This window comes from Pongo pygmaeus, chromosome 1 (genome assembly GCF_028885625.2).
Source record: "Pongo pygmaeus isolate AG05252 chromosome 1, NHGRI_mPonPyg2-v2.0_pri, whole genome shotgun sequence".
NCBI classification, from domain to species: domain Eukaryota; kingdom Metazoa; phylum Chordata; class Mammalia; order Primates; family Hominidae; genus Pongo; species Pongo pygmaeus.
This window is the reverse complement of record NC_072373.2, coordinates 143,338,944-143,366,486: the sequence shown is the minus strand read 5'-3', so window position 1 is coordinate 143,366,486 and position 27,543 is coordinate 143,338,944. Positions and strand designations below refer to the sequence as shown.

The 27,543-nt window shown below is 35.0% G+C and overlaps 1 protein-coding gene across 4 annotated transcripts in view; it reads left to right on the top strand.

The window, feature by feature from the left end:
- SH3GLB1 (SH3 domain containing GRB2 like, endophilin B1) overlaps window positions 1-27,330 on the top strand; it is a 40,074-nt gene extending 12,744 nt beyond the window's left edge. For 2 of the 4 annotated variants that reach the window (XM_054477715.2, XM_063653214.1), the window contains 7 exons: window positions 2,670-2,798; window positions 5,715-5,848; window positions 7,503-7,595; window positions 17,714-17,803; window positions 18,189-18,289; window positions 25,393-25,621; window positions 26,309-27,330. In XM_054477715.2, the coding sequence (XP_054333690.1) occupies window positions 2,670-2,798; window positions 5,715-5,848; window positions 7,503-7,595; window positions 17,714-17,803; window positions 18,189-18,289; window positions 25,393-25,621; window positions 26,309-26,416 (884 nt within the window). In that variant the 3' untranslated portion in view covers window positions 26,417-27,330. Of the gene's footprint in view, window positions 1-2,669; window positions 2,799-5,714; window positions 5,849-7,502; window positions 7,596-11,517; window positions 11,605-13,210; window positions 13,235-17,713; window positions 17,804-18,188; window positions 18,290-25,392; window positions 25,622-26,308 lie in introns of all 4 variants that reach the window. The other 2 variants (XM_054477705.2, XM_054477695.2) reach the window with 2 other exon arrangements.
- The last annotated feature ends 213 nt before the right edge of the window (window positions 27,331-27,543 follow it).

The window sequence follows — 27,543 nt, the reverse complement described above, 5'->3', positions numbered from 1 at the left end:
TTTTTCCCCAATGTTGTTTGGGACCAAGTTGTGATATGACATATGCTTACTTTTAGATACTAACTTAAACTTCAAGCACTATACAAATATTAGCAGTTCTCTATCATTTTAGTTAAATAGTAGTGACTTTTTAAATACGCCTTTTGGTTGAAAAACTTAACTCTTGAGTTCTGTGCTCAGTACCTGGGTAACAGGTTCATGTGTACCCCAAACTTCAGCATCATTCAATATACCCATGTAGCAGATCTGCATGTGTACTCCTTGAATCTAAAATAAAAGTTGGAAATAAAATAAGCTTTTTGCACTTTGAGTGAGTCCTAATGTCTTTGGACACCATGTAATATTTTTTATTCATTTAAGGCCATTTAAATTCTACACTCTGGCACTTTTATTAAAAGTAATAGACATTTTTCCCCTTGTTCTAAACATATTTTTCTGAATGGGAAATAAGCTCATTCACAACTGATAAACAGGGAAATAAAATACAATTCCCTCCTGCCCCTGTTTTGTGCCAGGAAGTAGTAATAATTATTTTTGTTTTTTGTTTATGCTCTGGTTTTTTTGTTTTGTTTTGTTTTGTTTGAGACAGCGTCTTGCTGTGTCACCCAGGCTGGAGTGCAGTGGTGTGATCTTGGTTCACTGCAACCTCCGCCTCCTGGGTTCAAGCGATTTTCCTGCCTCTGCCTCCCAAGAGTAGCTGGGATTACAGGTGTCCACCACCATACCCGGCTAATTTTTGTATTTTTAGTAGAGACAGGGTTTCTCCATGTTGGCCAGGCTGGTCTCGAACTCCCGACCTCAGGTGATCTGCCCGCCTCAGCCTCCCAAAGCGCTGGGATTACAGGTGTGAGCCACCATGCCCGGCCAGTGCTCTGGTTAGTAAGTTACACAGATTTTGAGTAGCCAAACCTAACACTCCTTTTCTTGTAATTCCTATGTTGTTTTCAATGTATGATCTTCTGGAAATGGGTTTTTCAAAAATATGTTATGCCAAAATACATATTACATTGTAGCAGAATTGCCTGCATATTTAAGATTTTATTATAGCCTATTGAAATTAAACATTTATTAGTATACCAAATATTTTATTAACTGAACGAAGTCAGCATAAGATTCCATTTTAAACTTTTGACCAGATAGGTGGAAAAGCAGTCAAAATTAAGAATCAGAGTCAAAACACAAAGCGCTTTTCTTTTTTTTTTTTTTTTTTTTGAGACAGAGTCTCACTCTTTCACCCAGGCTGGAGTGCAGTGGCACAATCTCTGCTCACTGCAAGATCTGCCTCCTGGGTTCAAGTGATTGTCCTGCCTCAGCTTCCCGAGTAGTTGGGATTACAGGCATGCGCTACCACACCTGGCTAATTTTTGTATTTTTTAGTAGAGACAGGGTTTCACCATGTCAGCCAGGCTGGTCTCAAACTCCTGACGTCAGGTGGTCTATCTGCCTTGGCCTCCCAAAGTGCTGGGATTACAGGCATGTACCACCACACCGGACCAAAATGAAGTTCTGAAATTTAACTAGTATCTTTTAAATGGTTATGTTTTAAAAAGCTCTTTTTGGTTTTAACTATTTAAAGGTATTTAATTTCTGCTTTAAAACTTCTGATTTTGTACTAGAATCTACCATAAAAGCAAGTATTATTGCTATACTCTATTTTATGTATTATAACTAAGCCTTTTACCAACTCCTGAAGTGTTTCTGTTACTGGTTCAGCTCATTTTTGAAGTTTTCAGTGCACTGTGTGAAACTTCCGCATGCGTAGGAATCTATGTGAGGTACTTAAAGAGAACCTATTTGACTTAGCTTCGATTTATGCTTAATCATTGTTTCTGGAAACTTAAGCCATTTTTTCACTTGTTCCTGAAATACCTCTAGGTTTGGACAGCATTGTAAATGTTAATATCTTTGGTCTTAAGCATTTTGCTAACCAAGTGTTTATTCAGCTTTTATTTTTTTCCCCCTTTCCATTTATTCTAATGTTCTATCATTGCTTTAACCTTTCGTATTTTAAACTTATTTTTAATGATGAAATCTTTTGAGTGAATGCATGCTCAGAGATAATATCTATATACTTGTGTACTTTAAACATAAACTAAAGCCAAGGCATCATATTGCTGATCTATCTGTAGACTATTCCAAGCCTGTATTGTTCTATTCCTTAAGCACCTGTGTCTATATTTAGACTCTTGGCAAGAAAAAGAGAGAGCAAATGCTCATGCTAAAGCTGTCAGATGTAAGTCTTTGGTTCTTCTAGGTACTTTATATCTGTATTTTCCTAGCCAGAAATCCTGATTTTGAAATTATGAATGTACATTCAGAGTAAAAATTAGAGTTAAAATGCTACAAACAGGGCAAAGACACCTTCAATAAATATTAAGTGAATTAATCAGTCCTTTTCTGGAACTTAAAATCTTGTAGAATACTCAAATAATTATTTTATTTTATTTTAAAATGCTTTTGTGCGAAGATATTTTATCTAATTTCTAAAATATAATTTTTTAGTTATATAATAGTCTAACATAAAATTTAAAAAATTATTAAGATATGTGCTTGAATGAATGCTAACTTTATATTTAGAAGATGATAAATGGCTGCTGATGGGGAAAAATACAATCTTCTAATTAGTTTTGCTTTTTAGAAATCGTTGGTAATTTTAGCCTTTCTCCTAGATGCCAGGATAGAAGAATTTGTTTATGAGAAACTGGATAGAAAAGCTCCAAGTCGTATAAACAACCCAGAACTTTTGGGACAATATATGATTGATGCGGGGACTGAGTTTGGCCCAGGAACAGCTTATGGTAAGTGAAATGCAAAAAGTTCTAATAAGGGATATCTTTATATTTAGATTTATTAGAGATGTCATTAACATATTAGTAGGCCGGGTGCAGTGGCTCACACCTGTAATCCCAGCACTTTGGGTGGCCGAGGCAGGCGGATCACGAGGTCAGGAGATCGAGACTATCCTGGCTAACATGGTGAAACCCCGTCTCTGCTAAAAATAACAAAAAATTAGCTGGGTGTGGTGGCAGACACCTGTAGTCCCAGCTACTTAGGAGGCTGAGGCAGGAGAATGGTGTGAACCTTGGAGGCGGAGCTTTCAGTGAGCCAAGATCGCACCACTGAACTCTAGCCTGTGCCACAGAACGAGACTCCATCTCAAAAAAAAAAAAAAAAACATAGCAATAGAATTGGTTTTAACTTCAAATTTATGTTAAAAATTTTCGATGAAGTGAGAAATATAGGCAAATATGTACAGTTAAATTTAATATTTAATATATTTAAGCATATATTTAGTTATTCAGAGAATTCATATCTTTTTTAGTTCTAAAAAGTTTAATGAATTCTTCACTTGTTCTCCCAGTGATCTTATAATACCTATGTTGTAATACTTGTGATATTGCAATTATTGTTTGCATATGTCTCTTTTTAAAAAAGCTTTCTTAGAGCTTATGTTATGTTAAAGGTACTTGGCACATAGTGCTTGAACAAATCAGTGCTTTTGTTATAATTTTGCAATAATGTCAGTAACCAAAAAATATTAACAATTGTTATCTCTGGATATTTGGATTACATTTCATTTCTGTTTTTCTCTTATGTATTTCAAATTTTCTATAGCCCTGGTTTAGTTACACTAGCTTTATTTGTTGCTGTACAGACTTTAAATGTATAGCCCTGAAGCTCAAAGTTACACATCTTTATTGTCACTCTAATTTTCTCATAACATGAGACTATTACAGATTTCAGTAGCTTCTTTTCCTGTTGTTTATGTCTAATAATAATTCTCTTTATACATCTGCAAGATACAGTCTTTGGATATGAAATGGTAGGTAGATTAAATTAATTTCTACACATAGTTCTGATTTACAGAATGGTTTATAAATTCTAGGATTAAATGAATTTTAAGCTTTAGTAGTTATCTTTATGTCAGAAAGAAATAACCTAAATATTGTTGAATGCCACTAATCCATTGACAGGCTTTTTTAGATACACAACTTTGAAACTTCTACATCGTGTTCTTCAAAATCTAATTTTTAAGTCTGAAAATGCTTAGAACTTCAAAATAAAATTATTTCTGAATTTTAACTGTTAATTTTTAGAAAAATGTTATACATTAAACAGATGTTTTATTGCCTACTTGTGCCAAGCTCAGTTAGATGCTGGGATCATTAAGGTATGTGAAAGGAACCCAGCAGCCCCTTCCTTCACCAGGCTGAAGAAGGTTTTAGCAGAGCATGAACGTTAGTAAAGGCTTCTAGATTTTCTTCCCTTTTAAATCTCCTTAATCTGTTTGCACCTCTAGTAATTCTAGTGAATGTACCCTGGTTATTAGAATTGGGCTTTGTGAACCTATTACCTTATTAGTAATTAATACTAAAAATTGAGTATCACAGGCATGGGCTAAGCATTATATAGTATATATATTTACATATTAAGTAAATTCTCATTTATATCCTGCTTTTAAGATAAATTATATTACCTTCATTTTAAAGACAAGGAAACAGGTTTGGAGAAGTTAAATAATTAATCCACAGTCACAGCTAGTATAGTAATTCAAATGAAGATCTGTCTGTATCCAGTGACGGAGCTCTTAACTACTATCCGTATTACCTTCCTTATCAGTCAGATCAAAGCTTATCCTAACATGAAGGGATTAAGAGCCTCAGAGCTAAAGCTTATTAGAAGTAAAACTAGGAGTGGAACCCTGATCTTGGGGTTTCCTTTCTTTCTACTCTACTTTGTACTGTACTTGCCCTATTTAAGTATCAGAGTATTTGTATTGCAAAAGCATGGATTTTTTAACTTAAGATATCACTATGAACTATTACTTATAGATACTTCAGATGATAACTGCAGGGATGTAGAAACAGAGGACAAATTGTGACCTGATCTCTTGGAAGCATTATACTTTTATAAGTATAACCATAGTCACCCCTCGATATCCATGGGGGATTGGATCCAGGCCCCCCACCCTGAGGATACCAAAATCCATGGATACTCAGGTGTCTTATATAAAATGGCATAGTGTTTCCATATAACCTATGCACATCCTCCCTTGTACTTTAAATCATCTGAATGTAAATGCTATGTAAATAGTTGTTATGCTGTAGTTTTTAGGAAATAATGACAAGGGAGAAAAGTCTATACACGTTCAGTACAGAGGCAACCATCTTTTTTTTTTTTTTTTTTTTTTTTTCCATAGTGACAGGACCTGCTGTGTTGCCCAGGCTGGCCTTAAACTCCTGGGCTCAAACGATCCTCCTGCTTCAGCTTTGGAGTAGCTGGGACTGCAGGCATATGCCACCACTGTGCCTGGCTCCTCAGCCACCCTTTTTTTTCTTTCTTTTTTTTTTTTTCCTGAATATTTTTGATCTGTGGTTGGTTGAACCCATGGATGCAGAACCCGTAGATACAGAGGGCCGACTGTGACCGTAAATATTTTGGGGTATATTTGCCCTCTTTAGTCTCATTGGTAGAATTGGTACAATTATCTATGCTACAATAGGAAGTTCATCTTTGTCTCCTTCATTTAGACACATACTCTTAAATTTACTTTTAAAATAAAACTACCTTAATTAGTTAATTCTATTTGGTTTTACTTTAGCAAACAAGTGACAGCTAACTTTTAAACAGACCAAATTGCTGATTTATCTTTACATGATTTTATTTTCTGATATTACCAGACAATGATTTTTAAAAACATTTTTCCTTTGCAGGTAATGCGCTTATTAAATGTGGAGAAACCCAAAAAAGAATTGGAACAGCAGACAGAGAACTGATTCAAACGTCAGCCTTAAATTTTCTTACTCCTTTAAGAAACTTTATAGAAGGAGATTACAAAACAATTGCTGTGAGTTGAAAAATGTCCCCTTTATTTAGTAAAATCACTTAGATATATATTTATACTTTTTAATGAATAATTTGGCCTCATAATGACTGTGTAGATGTAGTGGATTACAAAATTAAATAATCTAGGTTGGTGCATGTTCACCAGAACACAAAATTAAACCAAAGTAAAAGACTACTGATACATTTACTCCATTTGTGTGTCCTACAGTGTTATTGAGATGCCTTTATCCCTTTTCATTCATTACCAACACTAAAATCTATAGAGAGGTTCCTGGAAGGATTATGAAAATATGGTCTAAAATATCACCATAGTATATATATCATGTAGCTCTTCATTTTTTAGGATTTTAACTTATTTTCTTAGTGATAGAGAATGAAAATTTTCTAAGAGTTTTGCAGAGCTGCTCTTATATTATAAATACTTCAAACTTTAATTTGCAGATTTCCTATTACAATATATTATAGAAACTTTCAATATGTTCACAATGGATTTGTCTCTGTATAAACAAGTATTTGGCCTGAGACAGAAGAACTACCAAGTTAAAGTATGATTTAAAAGATATTAGCGGCCAGGCGTGATGGCTAACGCCTGTAATCCTAGCACTTTGGGAGGTCAAGGTGGGCGGATCACTTGAGGTCAGGAGTTCGAAACCAGCCTGACCACCATGGTGAAACCCCGTCTCTACTAAAAATACAAAAAAATTAGCTGGGCGTGGTGACAGGTGCCTGTAATTCCAGCTACTCGGGAGGCTGAGGTAGGAGAATCGCTTGAACCCCGGAGGCAGAGGTTGCAGTGAGCCAAGATCGTGCCACTGCACTCCAGCCTGGGGGACAGAGTGAGACTCCATCTCAAAAAAAGTGAAATAAAATAAAGTAAAATAAAAATTAGCTTATCAGTGCAATGAAATTTGCTGTATGGAATCTAAGATTAAAGCAAACTGAATTATAATAAACTTACATACTGTACAGAAGCTTGAAATTCCCTGAAGAATTCCAAGATACTATACTAATGTTTATTCATTATTCTGTAAGTTTGAAATTCCATTTTGGAGTGATTGGGTTGTATTTGGTGCTATGACACATTAAATGCAGCCTGCCCAATCCTTGAGGTAGGACACCAGGCATCAAGGAACCCTTGCCCCAGGTGTATACTTCCTTCTTTCTAGGCACTTTCAGGATAATCTGTAACAATTTGAAAGTCTTTCAGTCTGGCCACTAATGATGTTTTGGGCTGCACAATTCCTTTTGGAGATAGACTGTCTTGTGGAATGTTTGGCAACATTTCTGGCTTCTGGCTAGCAGACGCCAATAACATCCCTCCCCCAATTGTGACAACTAAAAAGGTATTGCCAAATGTTCCCGAGGCAGGGACAGGATCACAAAATATTAAAACTGATATTCCTTTGTTTCCATCATTGCCTGCCATCTTTCCCAGATCCTTACAATGTTTCAATTATTTATTTTAAAATTTAAAACAGTAACAAGGGGGTGGGGGGGGGCCAGATACATGAATGGTAACTTTATAGCCAATTTTATAATCATAGATCTTTATCAAATGATACATATGTTTACTAGGGAATAATACTTTAAATGTGTATGCTCTTAACAGAATTTTAGCATCTTTAGCCTTTATTTTTTCTTTTCTATATTTATAGAAAGAAAGGAAACTATTGCAAAATAAGAGACTGGATTTGGATGCTGCAAAAACGAGACTGAAAAAGGCAAAAGCTGCAGAAACTAGAAATTCAGTAAGTAAATAGAAAAATATTTTTGATTAATAACTTTAAGATTTGTAAAAGATTTTGCTAATATACCATGAAAGATACAGACTATTAACTTTAGGGTCTTGTTTTTGTGCTTTCTAAACAAATTTATCAGAACTTAATACATCCAAATCACTGCAAAGTAGTCATATCAAAAAGGTGATATTCATGGCCAGGCACAGTGGCGCATGCCTGCTATCCCAGCACTTTAGGAGGCTGAGGCAGGCAGATGGCTTGAGCCCAGGAGTTTGAGACCAGCCTGGGCAACATGCACAGCCATGTCTCTCTACAGAAAGTACAAAAATGAATGGGCATGGTGGCACCCACCTGTAGTCCCAGCTACTCAGGAGGCTGAGATGGGAGAATCTCTTGAGCGTGGGAGGTGGAGGCTGCAGTGAGCCAAGTTTGCGCCACTGCACTCCAGCCTGGGCAACAGAGCCAGACCCTGTCTTAAAAAAAAAAATATATATATATATATATATAAAATATATATATAATATATGTGTGTATATATATATACACACATACGTGATATTTAGCTATACAGCTACTGCTAAAAAACAAAAATTATGGTAGCTCCTAATGTGTCATATTTTTTTAAATATCCTCAGTGGTGGCAAATATTTTTGGAGATAGATTTATTATAATTGGAAATAGCAAAAAAGATAGTAATTAAGATGAGACTCAAGTTTGAGAATACTTGCGTGTGACTTAAAAATTAGATTAGTTCCCTTTCCACACACTGCTCAAACTAACTAAAAGAATGTTCACCAAGAATAGTTCCAAAACCATTCAAACCAACAGTGGCAGTATGGATTTTCAGGCAACGATGTTGAATGAGAGGAAACTCATTTGGATAAATAAATTCTAGTATATATTCCAGAAAACCTCGGAATATTGAGTAGGTGTATATTAAATATAATTAAATTTTTCTTTAAAGATTTATAAGCTTTTTAGTTAATCCAAGTTGTACTGTCTATATTATTCCAGAATTTGAAAACATCAGATTTGAATTGGAATAACTTTAAAATAGTACAAAATAAACCAAGTATGAATTTGTTAGAAGAAGCTAACAAGTTAATACTTAATTTGAGCTATGGTATGATATTACCCCTGCCTTCTGTTTCCAAGTCACTACCACTGCCAACATCAAGAATCATTGCCTTAATGAGCATATTACCACAGTGCTGGTACTGTCTTATAGTTCTCTTGTTTGGGGGATAAAAAGGTTGAAAATTGGTTTAGAGTGAAATTTAAAACTGATTAACTTGGTATTGGATAGTAATGTCTTATGAGACTACCCCAATACCTTGTATGAGCAGAATAAGTTATTTTTGTCTATGGTTTTTTCTTTTTGGTGACACTGTATTAGTTACTGCTAGAGAAGAGCTATCTTTGATAAGACATTAATTCCAAATTTACTGGCATTTTCACTTCACAGTTTATCATTACATCATCATCACAAACAACAAAACTTCCCTAAACAGACTATCTGCAGCATCAGAACTTTGAAAATGAACACTATAGATAGCAGGAGACCTTGAATTCTTTTATTAGTTTCTAGTTGCTAATAATTAATTTGAAAAGTAAATTATAAACTAGTTTTTAAAGATAGTAATTTCATACTCAGGAAAAAACTTAAGGATCATTTGGAAATAAATATTTTAACTGGGACAGAATGTCTTTATTCAAGATGCCTATATGTGCCCAGTGATAATTGTGGAATAAAAATACTGTTACCAAGTTTCAGTACAAAACTTTGTTTAAAAAGCACTATTACAGGAATGACAGTCTGCTTTTCTACCTGGAAAAGTTCCAGAAAGCACACATATATAGATTTAACAGTGTACAGAGTCCTTTAATATTTCTAAATTATTTTACCACTGCTATTAAAATATATAGGCCCTAAATATAATAGTAGACCAATTTTGAGATGTTTCCTTTTTGAGATATCTAGAAAAGATCTTGGCAATTTTTCTCTGCTGTGTATTTTTGAGGATAAAGGTTTTTTTTCTATGGGAATTTATGTTTAAAGTAAAAGATGATACAAATGATTTTATTCAGTTCAGCAATTTTATTTATACACAGCTATTCTAGAACTTACGTATTACATAAAGCAAAATTTAACTATAGCCAAATATTATTTTTTTAGTCTAGACAGGAAGTTCGATTTCCTGATTTTAATTGTATTTTTCCCCTAGATAACCAACACATTTTTCTTCAAACTTTATAGCAGTAAGTCTGAAATACTTTGGGAAGAAAAAGTTCTCTTAGTTTATTATTACATAAAGCCTGGAGGTATTCCTGTATTTGGTGATCCTTTTTTCCCCCCCTGTATTTCTTTGCATTTACTTGAAGAATCACTAGGAGTTTGCTTTTTTTTCCCCTTCTTTGATACATTTCCTGGTTCCTAGTTGGCAACTGAAGTGGTTAATCTGACCTTAGACTTACTTTGACTTCACGTCTTTATAAATTTCCATGGATTAATTGTTTTGCAACTAGTTACTCTGCTAGTAAGGTTTGGGATCTATCCATATTGACACTTTTTAAGTAATTTACTTACTAGTTTCTTGTGACTCTTTTTAAGTTCTGTGTTTACTAAATGCTAATTTTGTGCAAGGTACTCTACTGAGGAGTTCATAGATAAATGATGTAAAATCTCTGCTGCCCTCAGTTCACAATCTGGTATAACAGATCATACTTTTTGATGATTTAGCCCTATCAGTAAAGAATTTCTGCTTGTATCTAATATTGCTGTTTTATCAGTTAGCATATTGAAGAATGGTGAAGCAACATCAAAGGCATTTCTCAAAAATATACCAATTAAGCAGAAAGAAAACCCACTTTAATGTTTCACAACAAAAATACAGTTTTGAAAAATAGATTGTGTATATGATAAAATATACCAGAGAAGCAAGAACAAAAATAATTACAGGTTGAGTATCCCAAATCCAAAAACCTGAAATCTGAAATGCTCTAAAATATGAAGTTCTTTGAGTGCCTTTATGGCGCTCAGAAGAAATGCTTATTGGAGCTTTTCACGTTAGGGTTCCTCAGCTAGTAAGTATAATGCAAATATTCCAAAACCAGAAATCTGAAACACTTCTGGTCCCAGGCATTTTGCCTAAGGGATACAAAACTGTAATGCATTTCAATTGTAAGGCACCTACATTTACTAATCCAATTTTAGTCTAATCTAAACTTAAAAATTATTTTACAGTTTTAGTAATGTTAAAAATCAGCTGGTTTCAAAGCTCTGTGGTATTTAGTGGTTTAGACCTCTGTTATTCTGGGACATCCAAATTTGATGGAAAATATTTCTTTAACATCATACAGCAAACTTAAGCATTTCCACAGCAGTGTAAATCTTTAATCTGTAAACTCAATAAATTTAGAGCACCATCATTATAGCCTTTAAGAACACGTTTGAATTTAAGGTTTATTAGAAATATAAGGATTGACATGCCTTTAAGACTTCAGAGTATGCCAAGACCTGGCTGAGGCTGATTGAAAGAGAATGTGGTTGAAGGCATCATAAATTCATAAAATAGAAATGATCTTTGAATAGGAAAATTTGGGGTTAGGTAGAAGGACTTTCTTAGTGAAAATTTAATAAAAATTGTAGGTAACTGGCAGTTTTAAAAATGATACATTTTCCCTAAATGATTCTCATTTAAAGTCAAGCATCAACATTTTGTTTTGAAAATTTGTATTTTGGGGAAAAAAATGAATAGGCACCACCATATGCAGTTTCACAGAACAATAAATGTAGTGGGGTTTTTTTAAGTAGAAAAAATATTTGATTGGCTCTTTTACTTGTTTAATGTGTTATTTATTGTGCAGAAGTAATTTGTTTCACTGTGTTCATTGGTATAATGTGTTCTTTGTCTCTTACTATGCACTTAAGCAACTAAACTCAGCTCGCCTTGAAGGAGATAACATTATGGTAAATTTCTCTTACATGCTCAACTTCCTGCATGTAAAATGGCTGAAGGTTTGTTGGCCTACTGTGTTTTCTACATCTTGAATAAAGTGCCTTCTCTTGCTATTAGCCGCATGTAAAATTTTGAAATAATTGGAACCATGTATTCATTTATCTTTAACAACAAAAATATAAGGAAAAAATACTAGCTGAAGTAATACTGGAACTTTAAACGAAATTGTATGTTCTGATTGCCAAATAAAGTGTTTATGCCAAATACAGATTTTGGAATATGAATTTATACATAAATATATAGTGCCTTTTTGCACTGAGTAAAAGATGCTAATTTAAGCTGGCATTTATATTTTCACTTTTGGCAAAGAAAATTAACAAAATATACTTAAAGAAAGGTGTAAGGTAAACACATTGACTTTGCTGCTCAGTAGCTTCAAGATTTACCTTATTTTCACCCAAACTCAACATAGAATTAATTTCTTCTGCCATTTCAGGCCAAGACAGACCCCATTAGGTTAGGTACTCCTGTAATGGCCAGGCTTATTCTCCATCCAGTGCTAACTCACTTAAGAAAGTTTTGGTGGAATGGTGATAGCCTCGGGAAAGAATAGAGAATGCAAATTGTTTTATGGTATCCAATGTATATGTTGAGCTTAGTTTGAGAAAATTTTTGAGCTATTAGAAGTTTTTTATTTTAGTAAAATAGAAAGTTGTAAAATCTGAACATAGCCAACAATTTGTGCACATTAGCCAATAAAAATGTATAGATATAGTGTGTTTTATTTCTAGATATATTACTTCATTAGAAGTGTCAAGGGATCTGCAGTACAGCTAATAAATTGAGAATTAATTGGCTATTTTCATTCACTAGCATTAAACCAAAAGCAGGAAAGTAATAGGAAAGATGTATTGTACAGAATATATAAAATGCATTTTTGTTTTTGTGTTTTAAAAAAAACACAAAACAGTAATTACTGAAGTCCTGGCTGAATTAGGGCTTACCTTAGATAGCAAGAGAATGCATTAATGTGTTTCCATTGTCCTATCTATAGGTAAATGAAAAGCGTGAGGATATTTCAGTCATTGCTAATTTAACATATAAAGCATAGCTTTTCTTTTTGTCTCAGGTAAAAACATAATTCTAAACAATTAACAGGACTTTGTTTCATTAGTCATTTGTGTTTACTATTAATGTAATCTTATAGTAATATATATTTACAGCTGGTAATTTTATATTTATTATATTTCCAGCTTATTGTTTCTCTCCAAAAAGGCTGTATCAGCAGCCATTAATCCTTGCTTTGCTTCATTTCCTAAAATGTTAGAATTTATACCTAAATGAGAAATTCGAAATGATTTAGTCCAAATCTCTAATTTTCCAGATGAGAATACTGGAGCTAAGAAAGGTTAGGTGTTCTCAATTTGGGAAAACTGTAGATTTAACATAAGATTTTAAAATTGATAGCAATGATACATATAAAAGTCATACTTTCACAGTATGTTAAGCTGTACTGATTTAGTTACTACTGTGTTTAATCTATAAATATGATTCTGAAAAAGTATGCCATTTAAACAAATATTTATATTTTTCTATACTAAGTTGTAGAAAATAAATTCCAACTTTCATGCTCTATATTTTTCTCTAATTTTTAATGCTGGCTAGATTTGGGCAGAGGAAGTGACAAAAGTAAGTAAATTATTAAACTACAGAACTATGAAACAAGAATTTAGTTGACATTGATTCAGTAAATATTTATTGGGCCAGTCACAGTCTGTGTTACTATACCTTATAAAATCTGAAAATGAGGGATATGTTCAGGTCTCTTTAGCTAATAGAAGCTCCACCGAGCAGTTGAACAATGCTGCAGAGATGTGGTTTGCACACACATTGATAAATCTTAGATACCTGTTATACTAAGTGGTAATCTTACAGTTCCTTACTATAGAAGGCAGGCGAAATGCTTGTTAATGATTTTTTAATGACAATTTTTAAAATATAAAATATAGTTAACACCATGTCCTGTATCTTCAGAGAATGGGATGTATAATATTTCACCCAAATGAATTTTTTTTTTTTTTTTGAGATGGAGTTTTGCTCTTGTCGCCCAGGCTGGAGTGCAGTGGCACAATCACAGCTCATTGCAACCTCCACCTCCTGGGTTCAACCAATTCTCCTGCCTCGGCCTCCCAAGTGGCTGGGCTTACAGGTGCCCGCCACCACGCCTGGCTAATTTTTTGTATTTTTAGTAGTGACAGTTTTTTCACCATGTTGGCCAGGCTGGTCTCGAACTCCTGAACTCAGGTGATCAACCCACCTTTGCCTCCCAAAGTGCTGGCATTACAGGCATGAGCCACTGTACCCGGCCACAGATGAATTTTTTAGGTAACTGAAGCTTGTTCTCTCCAGCATCAAAGCTAATTTTTCTTAGTCACATTAGTTGAAAATATCTGTAAAAATGTATTTTACTGCTGCATTAAATATAGGATAGCAAGTATTTGATTTTACTACAGTTAAGATCATTACTATGAATATGTATTATACTGTTAACAGTTGGATTTGTTGTTTTTCGACTATGTTGTCTCTTCCCTCAGTATCAGACTGTTGCTTCTAGAAGATGTCTGTATGACTGCTGCTAGCAGTTCTGTCTGTGTTACCATTTCTAATCTTCTGTGGGCTGGGAAAGCAAGTAATTAAACAAGAATTTAAGGGATAAAATTATAAACTATAGTACATGCAGACTTGTTTCAAATGCTTTTTTAAGTCTTCAGAAGCATTTTTCATTTACTTCTTATGTTCAGGCCTACCAAACTCTGACATCCACATGAGGATAACACTGGGGACTGAGGACAGGTGATGATTTTGGCCCCTGACAATAGCTTTATAAACTTTAACTTTTATTTTCTGGCTTTGTAGGATTGATTTTACAATCTGTTTTATACATAGGTTATAGAGCTATTGATTCTGTGACGTGGATCTCCAGTATGAAATTCTTACCTTATGCTCTTATCCCCTCTTTGTGGAGTCTGTTCATCAATTTAGTTACAGTTCCACACTGGCTTCTGATTTCTCTCTGAACTTCTAGCATGAAAAGGGGCAGAGCAACACAGAAGAGAATACAGGTTGAACAAAAAAACTAGAATGTCTTTCTCTTTGGCGTAAAGATACGCCAGAAAATTTCTGACTTGATTTTGCAGTCTCAGCAAGTTTAGGAAATAATTGATACAATACATGGGAAGAAACTCATGAAACATATTATATACATATATATAAAAATCTAAAGAAACCTATCAAAATGGATTTCAGGGGTTTTTTTTCTTCTACACATCTCACTTCTGACATTTTTATAATTAAAAAAGTATAAATGACCGGGAGCAGTGGCTCACACCTGTAATCCCAGCACTTTGGAAGGCCGAGGTGGGCAGGTCACCTCAGGTCAGGAGTTCAAAACCAGCCTGACCAGCATGGTGAAACCCTGTCTCTACTAAAAATACAAAATTAGCCAGGTGTGGTGTCCCAGCTACTTGGGAGGCTGAGGCAAGAGAATCCCTTGAACTTGGGAGGTGGAGTTTGCAGTGAGCCAAGATCGGCCGTTGCACTCCAACCTAGGCAACAAGAACAAAACTCCATCTCAAAAAATAAATAAATGAAAATGTATAAATGTTAAGACTTTATATTCCTGGAGTATTTTAAGATTTTAAGCCATATGAATAGTAGTCAACACTGATCAAGATAGTCACAGCAAATGCCTCAGAAGCATTACCAAAATTTATGGCTTACAGATACCCAATCCTGATATCGTGGGCCAACAGATTCTTGCCCATCTTCCAGTTACGTTAAAAAAAAAACCTCTTCTGGCTTACCTAACCCATGTTATGCTATCATGTAGTCTAGTAGCAGTTATTTTTAGCAGTAGAAGGTCTTTTCCCTAGAGATTTTTTAGACGACAGAATATCAGCCCTTTCTTATCTATCTTTCTAACGTGGATCATTTTCTTCTGAAGTAAATTGATTATGCTAAGCCTAATTTAAATTTCTTTAGCCTCTCAGATCAGTTATTATGATCAGTTATATATGCCAGAAGTATACATGATTTGGGACATTTGACTATTTGAAGCCACCCAGTGTGCACTAAAACTTGTTCAATAAATGAGATGCATTTTTCCCTATCATCTACCCTCTCTAAATAAAGTCTAGATTGTACAGAAGGACCTCCTAAGCTTTGTAACATGGTGCCTTTCTTCATGATTAAATTTTACTCAAACCTAGAAGCCTTATCCCTCATCTTTAATGAGATCATTTGATATTTTTTATTCAGTGTACTTAGCATTACAATATTATTTCTACTTCAGTCTCAATCTTCCCGGTCACCTTAATCTGCTACCTAGTTTACTTGCTTACACCTTACCTAGAAATAATGTCAGTTAGTAGGATTTTTCTGCCATTTCTACTAAAGGCCATTAAATCAAACCGTACTTTCACGATCAAGGACCTATATGGAACTAACCTAGTTTACTTCTGAAGTGCATTTATTTTTGGTTTGCTGTATTTACTTCTGTTACTCAAAGCCTTTTGTATTCAACCAAGCAGAACAGTTAATAGTGCATATGTAACATTGATGTGATTGGTTTTCCTTAATGCTTTCCTTAGGAAGAACATTGCTTCTTTTTTTCTTCTGGGACTTTTTTCTACTTCATACTAGCTTCCAGATGAAGCTTACTTTGTCCCTGCTATCAAAACACCATGGGTTCTGGTTTTAGTCAAGTAAATTTAATTTCAACTTCTGGCTTACTAATTCAAACTTATTTCCGTAAGTCCAAGCTAGAGGTCAATTATTAGTCCCCTCTGCTAGGTTTGTTGCCAGTGGGCTGTTACAGCAACTGATTATCTACTTTGCTGCTACTTCCTTGTAGACTGGTTTACTAGGGTAACTATTGTCACCAAAGGGTGAGGAGAGGGAGATGAGGCCTGAAAGAAAAAAGTTCATACCTTGTTGTTGTGTTTTTTTTTTTTCACTTTTATTTCATCTTGGAAATGTCATAAATCATTGCATAGGTGGAAAATGTTATTTGTGCTGGAGAGGTAGTCAAACGTATCATTATAATGATGATGTTACCAATGATAATTCCCATTGGGAGGTAAGCTAACTATTCTGAGTAAGCTGTGAGGTTTTATTTCTCTTTCCCACTTATTAACAGCCAACTCTGACTAAAGGTTTGAGAAGACGTTTTTTGCCACTATTTGCTATTTTTAGATCTTGTTGATTTTTCAGTGAACTGTTTTGTCGCAGCAGTAAGCCTCCTTTATCAGATGGTTGAAACCAGTAGTGGCATACTGTTATTTACATCTCTTCCCAGCTCCGCAGTGCGTGACTTCACGTTATTAGCTGGAAATCAGCTGTGGTGGGAGTATTTATATCATGAAAATCTAGATATGAGAGCTTTTTTTTTTATTTCTTGAAGAAGAATTTAACAGCACACTACTGATTGAAGTTCGATCATAACTTAAAAAGCTTTTTAAAACCGTAGTGTATCTTAATAGATAGTATTCTGCTTAAGGCATTTTTTATGCATAGTTTGAAAAGAAAATTTTAAAGAAAGACATTTAAAATGTAGGACAAAGAATCCTTTGAATGAACCTAAAAGCTGTGGTGCTAGCAACAAGTGTTTGGCAACTAAACGCAAGGTGAAAATCCTGTGGCTTCACTCTAAAGTCTTTTGCATTTGAGACTGAAGACTCTTTAACTTCAAAGTAAAAACTGTAGTAATAATTGAGAATTTTTGCAGCAATATTATTTTATACTTGTAAAACTGGTCATCTTAAAATTTTGTAAAATAGTAAAATTTAGCAAAATTGATACTAGAAAATTTATGAAAATATCTTGGCTTTCTCTTAGTAGTTTTTGTAGGCTCTTAAGAGTGTATCATTAAGCTTTAGCGTAACAGATTCTTTTGAGTCAAGTACTGGAATCAGCTGTCCGGGTGGAGTAATACAGAAAAGCTAAGGTCAAGAAACCAGGGGACCATTTTAGATACAAAGCAGAATTGGGGAATTGCCAGATTATAACTTGAGGTTTGTTTGGGGGATTTTTTTTTAACCATATAAAATAAATGAATATAAGATGGACTGAGTCTTCTAAAGAGATTCTAAAACTATATTCTTACTTAAGTCTGAACAGGAATTAAGAATAACTCAAAGTGAATTTGATCGTCAAGCAGAGATTACCAGACTTCTGCTAGAGGGAATCAGCAGTACACATGTGAGTATTCATTCATTGGAAATTCATTTGGAACAAGACTTTGGTAGTCCTAAGGCAATTTTGGGAGGAAAAACTGAACTTTTCAGTGATTCATCAAGGAAATTTAAATTGTGTTACTTTCCAATATATCCGAAGAAATATTTTAAATTGTTGCTTACATCTTATCACCTAGTTCTCCTACCCTCATTAAATAAACATGTTGGTGTTTATTGGCTAAGCAGAGTTTGCTAGTGTACTATTCACGACGGCCAATCTTAATAAGCCTTGTAGTAAAATGTTAGATACTGGTGAGTCTACCTCAGTACAATATTGTGGTCTGTCTCCCCCTTGCATTTGCCATTTAAGTTGACTATAGAGCTAAGAACTGACTAATTTTCCTTCACAGGCCCATCACCTTCGCTGTCTGAATGACTTTGTAGAAGCCCAGATGACTTACTATGCACAGTGTTACCAGTATATGTTGGACCTCCAGAAACAACTGGGAAGGTGATAATTTACTTTTCATATGTAAAGAGGAGAAATTCAGATTTTTGCTTATGAACTAATACTAAGGATGAAGATTAGAGGAATTAAAGGCTCTTATTAGCTTTCTTAGAAATAGTTTTTTTTTTTAGGAAAGTAATTATCAGATTTCTGAGGTAACAAAATATTTTGAGCTTTTCTGGCACAGAGGCATGTTAACAGGGATGAGAAAAAAAAAAGTGAATACCTTTTCAGTGCTGTAAGGTTAAAAGTGTTTCAAGTTCACTTTTCTTCTGCTACTGAATACTTTTTGCTATTGGTTGAGGAAGATATAATTAAATTGACAGTTACCCTTAAAGATAAACTAATTTATACTTATTCATTACTCATTTGTTTACTATATTGAAAAAAAGAAAAGTTTTAGAATATTTCGTAAGACCTCATATCTACCGATGTGATTATTTTGAGTATGTTAATATACTTCAAAGCAAAATGATAGTATGTAAAACACATAGCTCAATCACTCATTCATCAAATATTTATTGACTATCTGCCATGTGCCAAGCACTGTTACATATTCTGAGGTAATATCAGCAAACAAAACAGGCAAAGATGCTTGCCTTTATGGAGCTCACATTATAAGGTGACACTGAAAATAAAATAATGTTTAGGGCAAATGTGGTCTCTGCTCTCACAACACTTAGCCTAGGTAGAAATACAAAGCAAGCCATTGGTAGACAGGCCATGTGGTAGGCAGAAAAGCAGAAGGTGCCTGGTATTGTGAAGGCATCTAACTGTGGCTGAGGTACATCTAGCAGAGTTTCCCAGGTGAAGTTATCTTGGTAGGAATAATCTAGATGAAGAATGGGACAGGGATGAATATTCTAAGCAAGGAAGAATATGTATATAAAAAAGCCAGAACAAAGAGAGTAGGGAAAGTTCAGGGAACTGATAGTAGTCCATTCAGGCTGGAGCAAAGTGTTCAAGAACGGAATGGTAGATGAATCTAGAGGAGTTAAGCAGGGCCATACCACGAATGGCCTTTAAAGTAAGTTGTTGTAAGGAGTTTGGAATTTATATATTGAGGAACCATTAAAGCAGGGGAGTGATATGTAGCATTTGAAGAAAGAATATCAAAAAATCGTTTCAAGGAATAAGGTAAATAAAGTCACTTTGGTGTTTGTTTCTGCACATTAACACTTCAAAACTTGGCCCAGAATAAAATTGAGCACATCCATGAAACCAATTTTGAACCTCAAAAATGAATTGTAGCCTAATCATTAGTTATTTTCATAGGATATACAGGAGCATTTACATAACTATATATTTGAGGTTTTATTAGTGGTGTTAATATCTCAAGGCAGAACACCACTTTATCTTCACATCATTATAACTATTTTAAGCCCAAGAAGCCTTAGTACTTTTTTCCACTTTATCCTGAAACTCTGGAAGTGCAGCATAGGGGTTGCTTATATTTGCATTCTACTTAAAGCCACACTATGCCTAGGACTCGGCCATTTAAACAAAATCCAGTTGTTGCATTATTACCGCACTTTGAGATAAGCTCCAGCAATACAAAGTAAAACCAGTGCTACTATTCTAGAAAAGAAAGTCTAGCTTGTCTCTCCACCCTCAATTATATTATTGCTAATGACCAATGACATCGGGGGAAGTTTTATCTCTTTAATTTGTTGCAGGTTATGCTTTTTCAGATAATACATAGAAATATTCAAATATAGAACTTCACAAATCATCCAGCTTCACACTAACACATTCAAAAACTATTTATGAAGAATAGAACCAGATTGTATTGTTAATAGTTGCAATAACAGTACCAACAGGTAGTAGAAGTAACTGAATAACAGCCATCACTTTGGTTGAGCTTAAGTTGTGCATAGGTGCTCTTCCAGACACCTCATGTGTATTATTAACTTTATAATCCTCACCACCAAATGAGGTAGGTACTATTATTATCCATATTTTAAAGATGAGAAAGCAGAAGTACTAGTCACAAGATTAGCAATTTTTTAAATAATTGGAAGGCTTTTACATATCAAGCTCCAGTGGCTTAATTGACATTTTTATAGAATGAGTAATTGCTATGATTTTTTAACGTATCAATAAAAGTTCTTAGAAGGTAAAAATGGCCTTTCAGTTCATTTTTTAAATCTTTAACTCTGCAAAATTGACATAGGTACACTTCAGTGGCTAATCAAAGGCTAAAATCATACTAGTAGATTTGAAAGTAAAATATGGTTAGAGAACTAAAAAAGCCATGTGTATATACATATTCATATAAATAGAGCTTTTTCTTATCTTCAGAAATGTATGTATTTAATCCCTGCTGAAGAACCGAGTTCACTGAGGAAAGGATACTAGGAGAGGTCGTCTTAATTTTAGAGAAGAAAAGCTATATTTAAAACTATTTCTTCTTATTAAAACCCTTATCATAAAAATCCATCAGAGAAACATTTGCTTTTCATTTTTAAAATGTACTCTTCCAGATGTGGAGGATATAGTATATAAATAAAATAATCAAAATTCCTGCCTTCCTGGAATCTACGGTCTATATGGGGGCGGAAGGGAGCAGAAAAGCAACATGTATATAAATTATATAGTATATTAGAAGGTGAAAATGGTGTACCAAAAAATATAGCAGGAAACTACTTTGATGGGAGTAGAGAAAGACGTGAGAAAGCACACATGCAGGCATCTGAGAGAAGATGCTCCGGGTAGAGGGTGCAACAAGTACAAAAACCCTGAGGGCATGACATAGCTGGTATGGTGAAGGAACAGCAAGGAGGGCTTGGCTAGAGACGAGTAGAGGAAACGGGGAGCCAAAACATAGGGCTTCGACTTTGGTCTTTACTCAGAGATGAGCCTTTGGAAATTTTGAGCTGAGGAGTGACATAATTTTAGGCTTTAACAGAATCATTCTGGCTGCCGCATTGAGGATAGGTGTTGGGTGGAAGCTGACAGATCTGTTTCAAACTTATTGCAATAATGTAGTCAGTAATTCAGTCAGAAGATGGCAGTGGCTTGGATCAGGGTAATTGTGGTAGATAGGATGGAGGTGGTCAGGTCCTGTGGGCCTGTGGGTGTTGTTTTTTTGGGTTTTTTTTTTTTTTTTTTTTTTTTTTGGAGACAGTCTTGCTCTGTTGCCCAGGCTGGAGTGCAGTGGCGCAATCTCGGCTCACTGCAAGCTCCTCCTTCTGGGTTCACACCATTCTCCTGCCTCAGCCGCCCAAGTATCTGGGACTACAGGCGCCCACCACCACACCCGGCTAATTTTTTGTGTTTTTAGTAGACACAGGGTTTCACCGTGTTAGCCAGGATGGTCTCAATCTCCTGACCTTGTGATCCGCCCGCCTCAGCCTCCCAAAGTGCTGGGATTACAGGCGTGACTGTGGGTGTATTTTAGCGTTAAAGCCAGAAGGATTTGCTTGACAGACTGTATGTATATTGGACACAAAGAGGTCAAGAATTATTGCAAGGTGTTTTGTTTTGTTTTGTTTTGGAGACGGAGTTTCACTCTTCCAGCCCAAGCTGGAGTACAATGGCACAATTTCAGCTCACTGCAACCTCTGCCTCCCGGGTTCAAGAGATTCTCCTGCCTCAGCCTCCCAAGTAGCTAGGATTACAGGTGTGCGCCACCATGCCCAGCTAATTTTTTGCATTTTTAGTAGAAAAGGGGTTTCACCATGTTAGCCAGGCTGATCTTGAACTCCTGGCCTCAGGCGATCTGCCCGCCTCAGCCTCTCAAAGTGCTGGGATTATAGGTGTGGGCCACCGCGGCCATCTGCAAGTTTTTGACCTAAGTAACTGAAAGAATAGGGAGTTGTGGTTAGTTAAAATGGGGAATGCCAGAGGAGGCAAAGATTTCAGGGATGGAGGTGTGGGAAGTATGTCAGTTATATTAGAAGCCCAGTTTTAAATATGTTAAGTTTGAGATGTCTATTAAACATTTACGTGGAGGTATCCAATTTTAGGATATGCAGGTCTGGACTTGGATTGGGGGCAGGGTGAATTAGAGAGATAATTAGAGAGTTGTCAGCATATCAAAGATATTTAAATCTGTGAGACTAGATAAACCCTCAAAGGAGTAAGTATAGAGAAAAGGAGAGGATTAAGGACTGATCCCTGAAGTACTCTAGCATAGAGATTTGAGGAGCGAGGCAAGGAAGATGATAACAAGTGAGGCAGTGAGGTAAAATGGAAACTAAGAGTATGGCCTGGAAGTCAAGTGAACATGTGTGAAAGTGGGAGAGAACGGTCACTGCATAGGTCAAGTGAGAGGAGGACTACGAATTGACCATTGGATTTAGGAGTGTTAAAGTCATTGCTAACCTTGATGAGTAGTTTTGGTGAAACAGCAGGCGCAAAGTAATGTTTGTAATATAAGAGACTCGGAGGAGAGGAATTGTGACTGTAAGTTTAGGTAAATCTTTCAAGGAGTTTTGGTGTAAAGAGGAACAGAGGAATGAGGCAGTAGTCAGAGGAGAAAGTGGGGTCTAGCAATTTTTTGCTTGTTTTTTAAGATAGGAGAAATAAGGGCATGTTTGTAAGCTGACGGGAATGATACACTAGGTGGAGAAAATATGATAATGTGGGAGGGAAAGGGAAGAATTGCTAGAGTGATATCCTAGAGAGGCAAAAATGGATGAGATTTTGTGCACATATGGAGGAATTAGCATCAGGAGCATAGACAGCTCATTAAAGAGTTTCCAGGCCAGGCACAGTGGCTCATGCCTGTAATCCCAGCACTTTGGGAGGTCAAGGTGGGCAGATCACTTGAGCTCAGGAGTTTGAGATTAGTCTGGTCAATATGGTGAAATGCTGTCTCTATAAAAAAAATACAAAAATTAACTGGGTGTGGGGGTGCATGCCTGTAGTCCCAGCTACTCAGGAAGCTGAGGCAGGATAATTGCTTGCTTAAGCCCGGGAAGCAGAGGTTGCAGTGAGCCAAGATTGCACCACTGCACTACAGCCTGGGCAAAAGGAGTGAACTCCTGTATCAAAAAAAAAAAAAAAAAAAAAAACAGTTCCTGATTGTTCTTTTTTCCTCTCAGTTAAAAGGAAGCAAGCTCATCAGCTGAGTGTAATAGTTATGGGGAGAACTGCTGAAATTCTGAGGATGGGCGAGAGGGTATGAATTCAATAGTCATCAGGGGAATGGAAAGTGAAAGAAGTGAATGGAGTAGAGAAATGTAGTATCATTGCCAGGTGGCATGTGGACCCACTTTGAGGTTCCTAGGCATAAATTGAATGTAAAACAAAGCTTTCCTGTGTTTCTCCTGTTAAAGTAGATGCATGGATACTGAGTAGGTAAATAGGGAGGTTTTTACCAAATTAGTACAATGAAGTGAGTGGCATAAGAAATGAGAGCATATGTAAGGGTTATTACAATAATTAACTATGGACATGGAGAAGGTGTTGGTAGGATCATAGACCCTGGTAGCTTGTTGATGTGAGAGCACTTGAAAGAAAAAGGCGATGGTCAAAGAATGGGATAGTAGAAACTATTATTATTGGAAGGGTTGTGGTTACTGGAATTGGTAAGATCTAGATGTGACTGTGGGAATAGGTGGCTGAACTAGGATCAGGTATAAAGTCACTAGAAGAGAAGAGTTCGAGGATCTAAGAGGGTAAAGGGTTGGAAGAATTGTCCATATGGATATTAAAGTTACCAAGAATTAAGTAAGATAGAATGTCAGTGAGCCAGGTGATAAAATCTAGAAATGAAAGTAAGGGAATGAGGCATCTGTAGGTGATTGCAGCAAGAGATACTGGGTATCTCTTTTTTTAAAGAGTTGGGAATGATACAATAGATAGAGAAAATGTAATATGGGAAGGAAAGATAATATGATAAAATGTAATATGATAAAATATGATAATGTGGGAGGGAAAGATGATGTGGTATAGTTGAATAACATGAAGTTGAAGGATTGGCTAGAATTGTTTAGGGAAAAGAGTCTAAAAACAGTGATGAAAAACATAAGACTCCTCCATTGACCTCTAGGTTCAGTGATAAAAGAGGAGTATGGGAGATACACACTAGCACAGGAGGATGAAGGGAAGGTTTAGAGAAGAGGTTAAGGATACAGGGAATTTTGCTGGTGACTGAAATGATTTCCAGATGGTATAGTGCTCATGAAGAGAAAAGAGGACTTTTCTAGTTTAATGAATTTATTAAAACTTTGAATTTTTGTAGGTAATTTTTTAGCTTAGAAATGGTTGAATTAGAATGATGTCAGACCAGCTATTTTGTATTGTTTTCTATTTGGTATTATTGGGGAAACTAGCCTTAAACTGAAAATTCTAATTATCTTCAAATTATTTATGAGCACATTAATCACAAAAATCACTAATTTCTAATAGAAAATTTTTCTAAAAAATAGAACAAATGAACTTGTAAAATTTGTCCTATTCTACCATTGAGTCTTCAATTTCATTGAGATAATTAGCAGTCATATTATTTGAATGTCTACCTTCTCACTGTGTGTATGTCCTTAAGGGAATAGTATCATTTCATCTTATGTCTTCTGCTTCTCATAGTCATGCTGAACATGTAGATACAAATAAATAATATTTACATATAAATGACAAGAAATATTTTATTTGAATAGGAAAATGTGATTGGACCAGTTTATGAAAAAAAGGTTTAGTTATTCAAATATTTCTCAAAGAATTAAATTGAGAAAGCCTCATACTTGTAGTATCTAATATTTAAGTAGTTTTTCATCAATATTTTTATTCAGTAATTTATAAAGAAAAGATTAAGAAAACATTCTAATGGAAGTTTTTGGGCAGTGCTTTCAAAATAAACCATAATAAACTATTTTTCCTGGGGAAAAAAATATAGCCATTAATTTTAAGTTAATATTATAAGGACAGTTTTGAAACAAACTTTCAAGGATTTATATTTGAATACCACCTGAATTGTCTCTAGTATAATTGGCCCGAGAGGGAAAGGGAAGATAGATATACTTTGTCATTAACGTATTATTAATATCTATAAATCTTTTCCAATGTGAAGTTTGGTAGAAAGTAAACAGTGCCACCGAGTGGTGGTATTAAGGAACTTTAGTTACTTGGAAATAGATAATTCGCTGTTTTCTTTTCAACAGTTTTCCATCCAATTATCTTAGTAACAACAATCAGACTTCTGTGACACCTGTACCGTCAGTTTTACCAAATGCGATTGGTTCTTCCGCCATGGCTTCAACAAGTGGCCTAGTAATCACCTCTCCTTCCAACCTCAGTGACCTTAAGGAGTGTAGTGGCAGCAGAAAGGCCAGGGTTCTCTATGATTATGATGCAGCAAACAGTACTGAATTATCACTTCTGGCAGATGAGGTGAGTATTGTGGGTATGAGAAGGAAAATATATCACGAATTGACATACCTTCTAATATTATAACAAAATGCAAATTCCTCATTAGTTATTTGGAAATGGTTTCATAGATTACAGATAGTTATGTTAACATAAAATTTTAATTAATTTTCTTTAATGTAATAGAATATCATAGAAATATTTAAAACTTTTAACTGCCAAATAACTTGAAGATGTATAAAACTCCCTCCAATAAAATCCTTTATCTAGGCCAGACATGGTGGCTTACACCTGTAATCTCAGCACTTTTGGGAGGCCAAGGCAGTGGGATCATTTGAGGCCAGGAGTTCAAGACCAGCCTGGGCAACACCTCATCTCTACAAAAAATATGAAAAATTAGCTGGGCGTGGTGGTGTGCGCCTGTAGTCCCAGCTACTCAGGAGGCTAAGGTGGGAGGATCGTTTGAACACGGGAGGTCAAGGCTGCAGTGAGCCATGACCATGCTACTGCACTACAGCCTGGGCAACAGAGTGAGACCCTGCCTCAAAAAAATAATAATAATAAAGAAATCCTTTGTTTTTCAGCACAATTGGTAATAATGTTTAAAGTCCTTTTGGTGAATAATTTAAACAAATTAAATACAAATCTGATTGGTTTTCTACATGTTTATTTTTTAATGTAGTTAATAACTGGAAGTATTTTATTTTGCAGGTGATCACTGTGTTCAGTGTTGTTGGAATGGATTCAGACTGGCTAATGGGGGAAAGGGGAAACCAGAAGGGCAAGGTGCCAATTACCTACTTAGAACTGCTCAATTAAATAGGTGGACTATGGAAAGGTTGCCCATCATGACGTTGTATTTATATACAATTAACTCTAAATAAAGCAGGTTAAGTATCTTCCATGTTAATGTGTTAAGAGACTGAAAATACCAGCCATCAGAAACTGGCCTTTCTGCCAATAAAGTTGCATGGTAAATATTTCATTACAGAATTTATGTTAGAGCTCACGCCAAGAATGTTTTCTTACAAAATTCTCTTTTTATTGAGGTTTCACTAATAAGCAGCTTCTACTTTTGAGCCTCAACTTAAAGCAGAACTGTTTTCTACTGGATTTTTCATTAACAGCAAGCTTTTTCTTTTATGTAAAATAAATCTATTGTGAATTGATATCAGTGACTCATTTATTAGGTATAAATAATAGCCAAAGAATAAAATTAAAATTTATTTTAAACTTTCGGTCTTAAAAAGAGCTGTAGGATATAAACCTCTTTTGTGAAAAGTAGAATTTTCTGAATGCTTTCATAGACAAAAACGCATTTAAACTATGTTTACCTGGTTTTCCAACAGAAATCAAATGATTTCAATACTGTGTTTTGATGGGTTATTTTCAGAGTTGTTTGGTTTTTAAAACACTACTGAATGGTTTCTTTTAAATTTAAGAACAACTAGTTCTTGAAAAGCAATACCATATTTCTCTGATAAATTTGTAGTTAAGGTTCTAGAAAATCTAGGACAAATTTACTTCATTAAACATAAAGTTTTTAAGATTATTCAGTTGGCACAATTTAATGCATAATTGGGATTGGATCCATTAATAACATACTGTGGTACAGTAAAGAGAATGTGTTCTTATTGAACAATAAATTTGTATAAAAATATGGAATAATGCAACTACATTATAAATTGTATATGAACAAAATAAATTTTGGGTCACTGAGCTTACTATTAAAACATTGAAAATTTATTAATGAACACAGGCTATCTTGATGAGGATCTCTGGTTATGAAACACATACTAATGAAATTATTAGTGACACATTGGAAGCTAGAAAATTGCTGTTGGGGCCATTGCTATAAATCATTGTTTCCATGTTAAGACTTCTGTTCTAATTCATTCATTCAACAAACATTTGTTGAGGGCGAGATACTGTGCTGGTCAACTGGG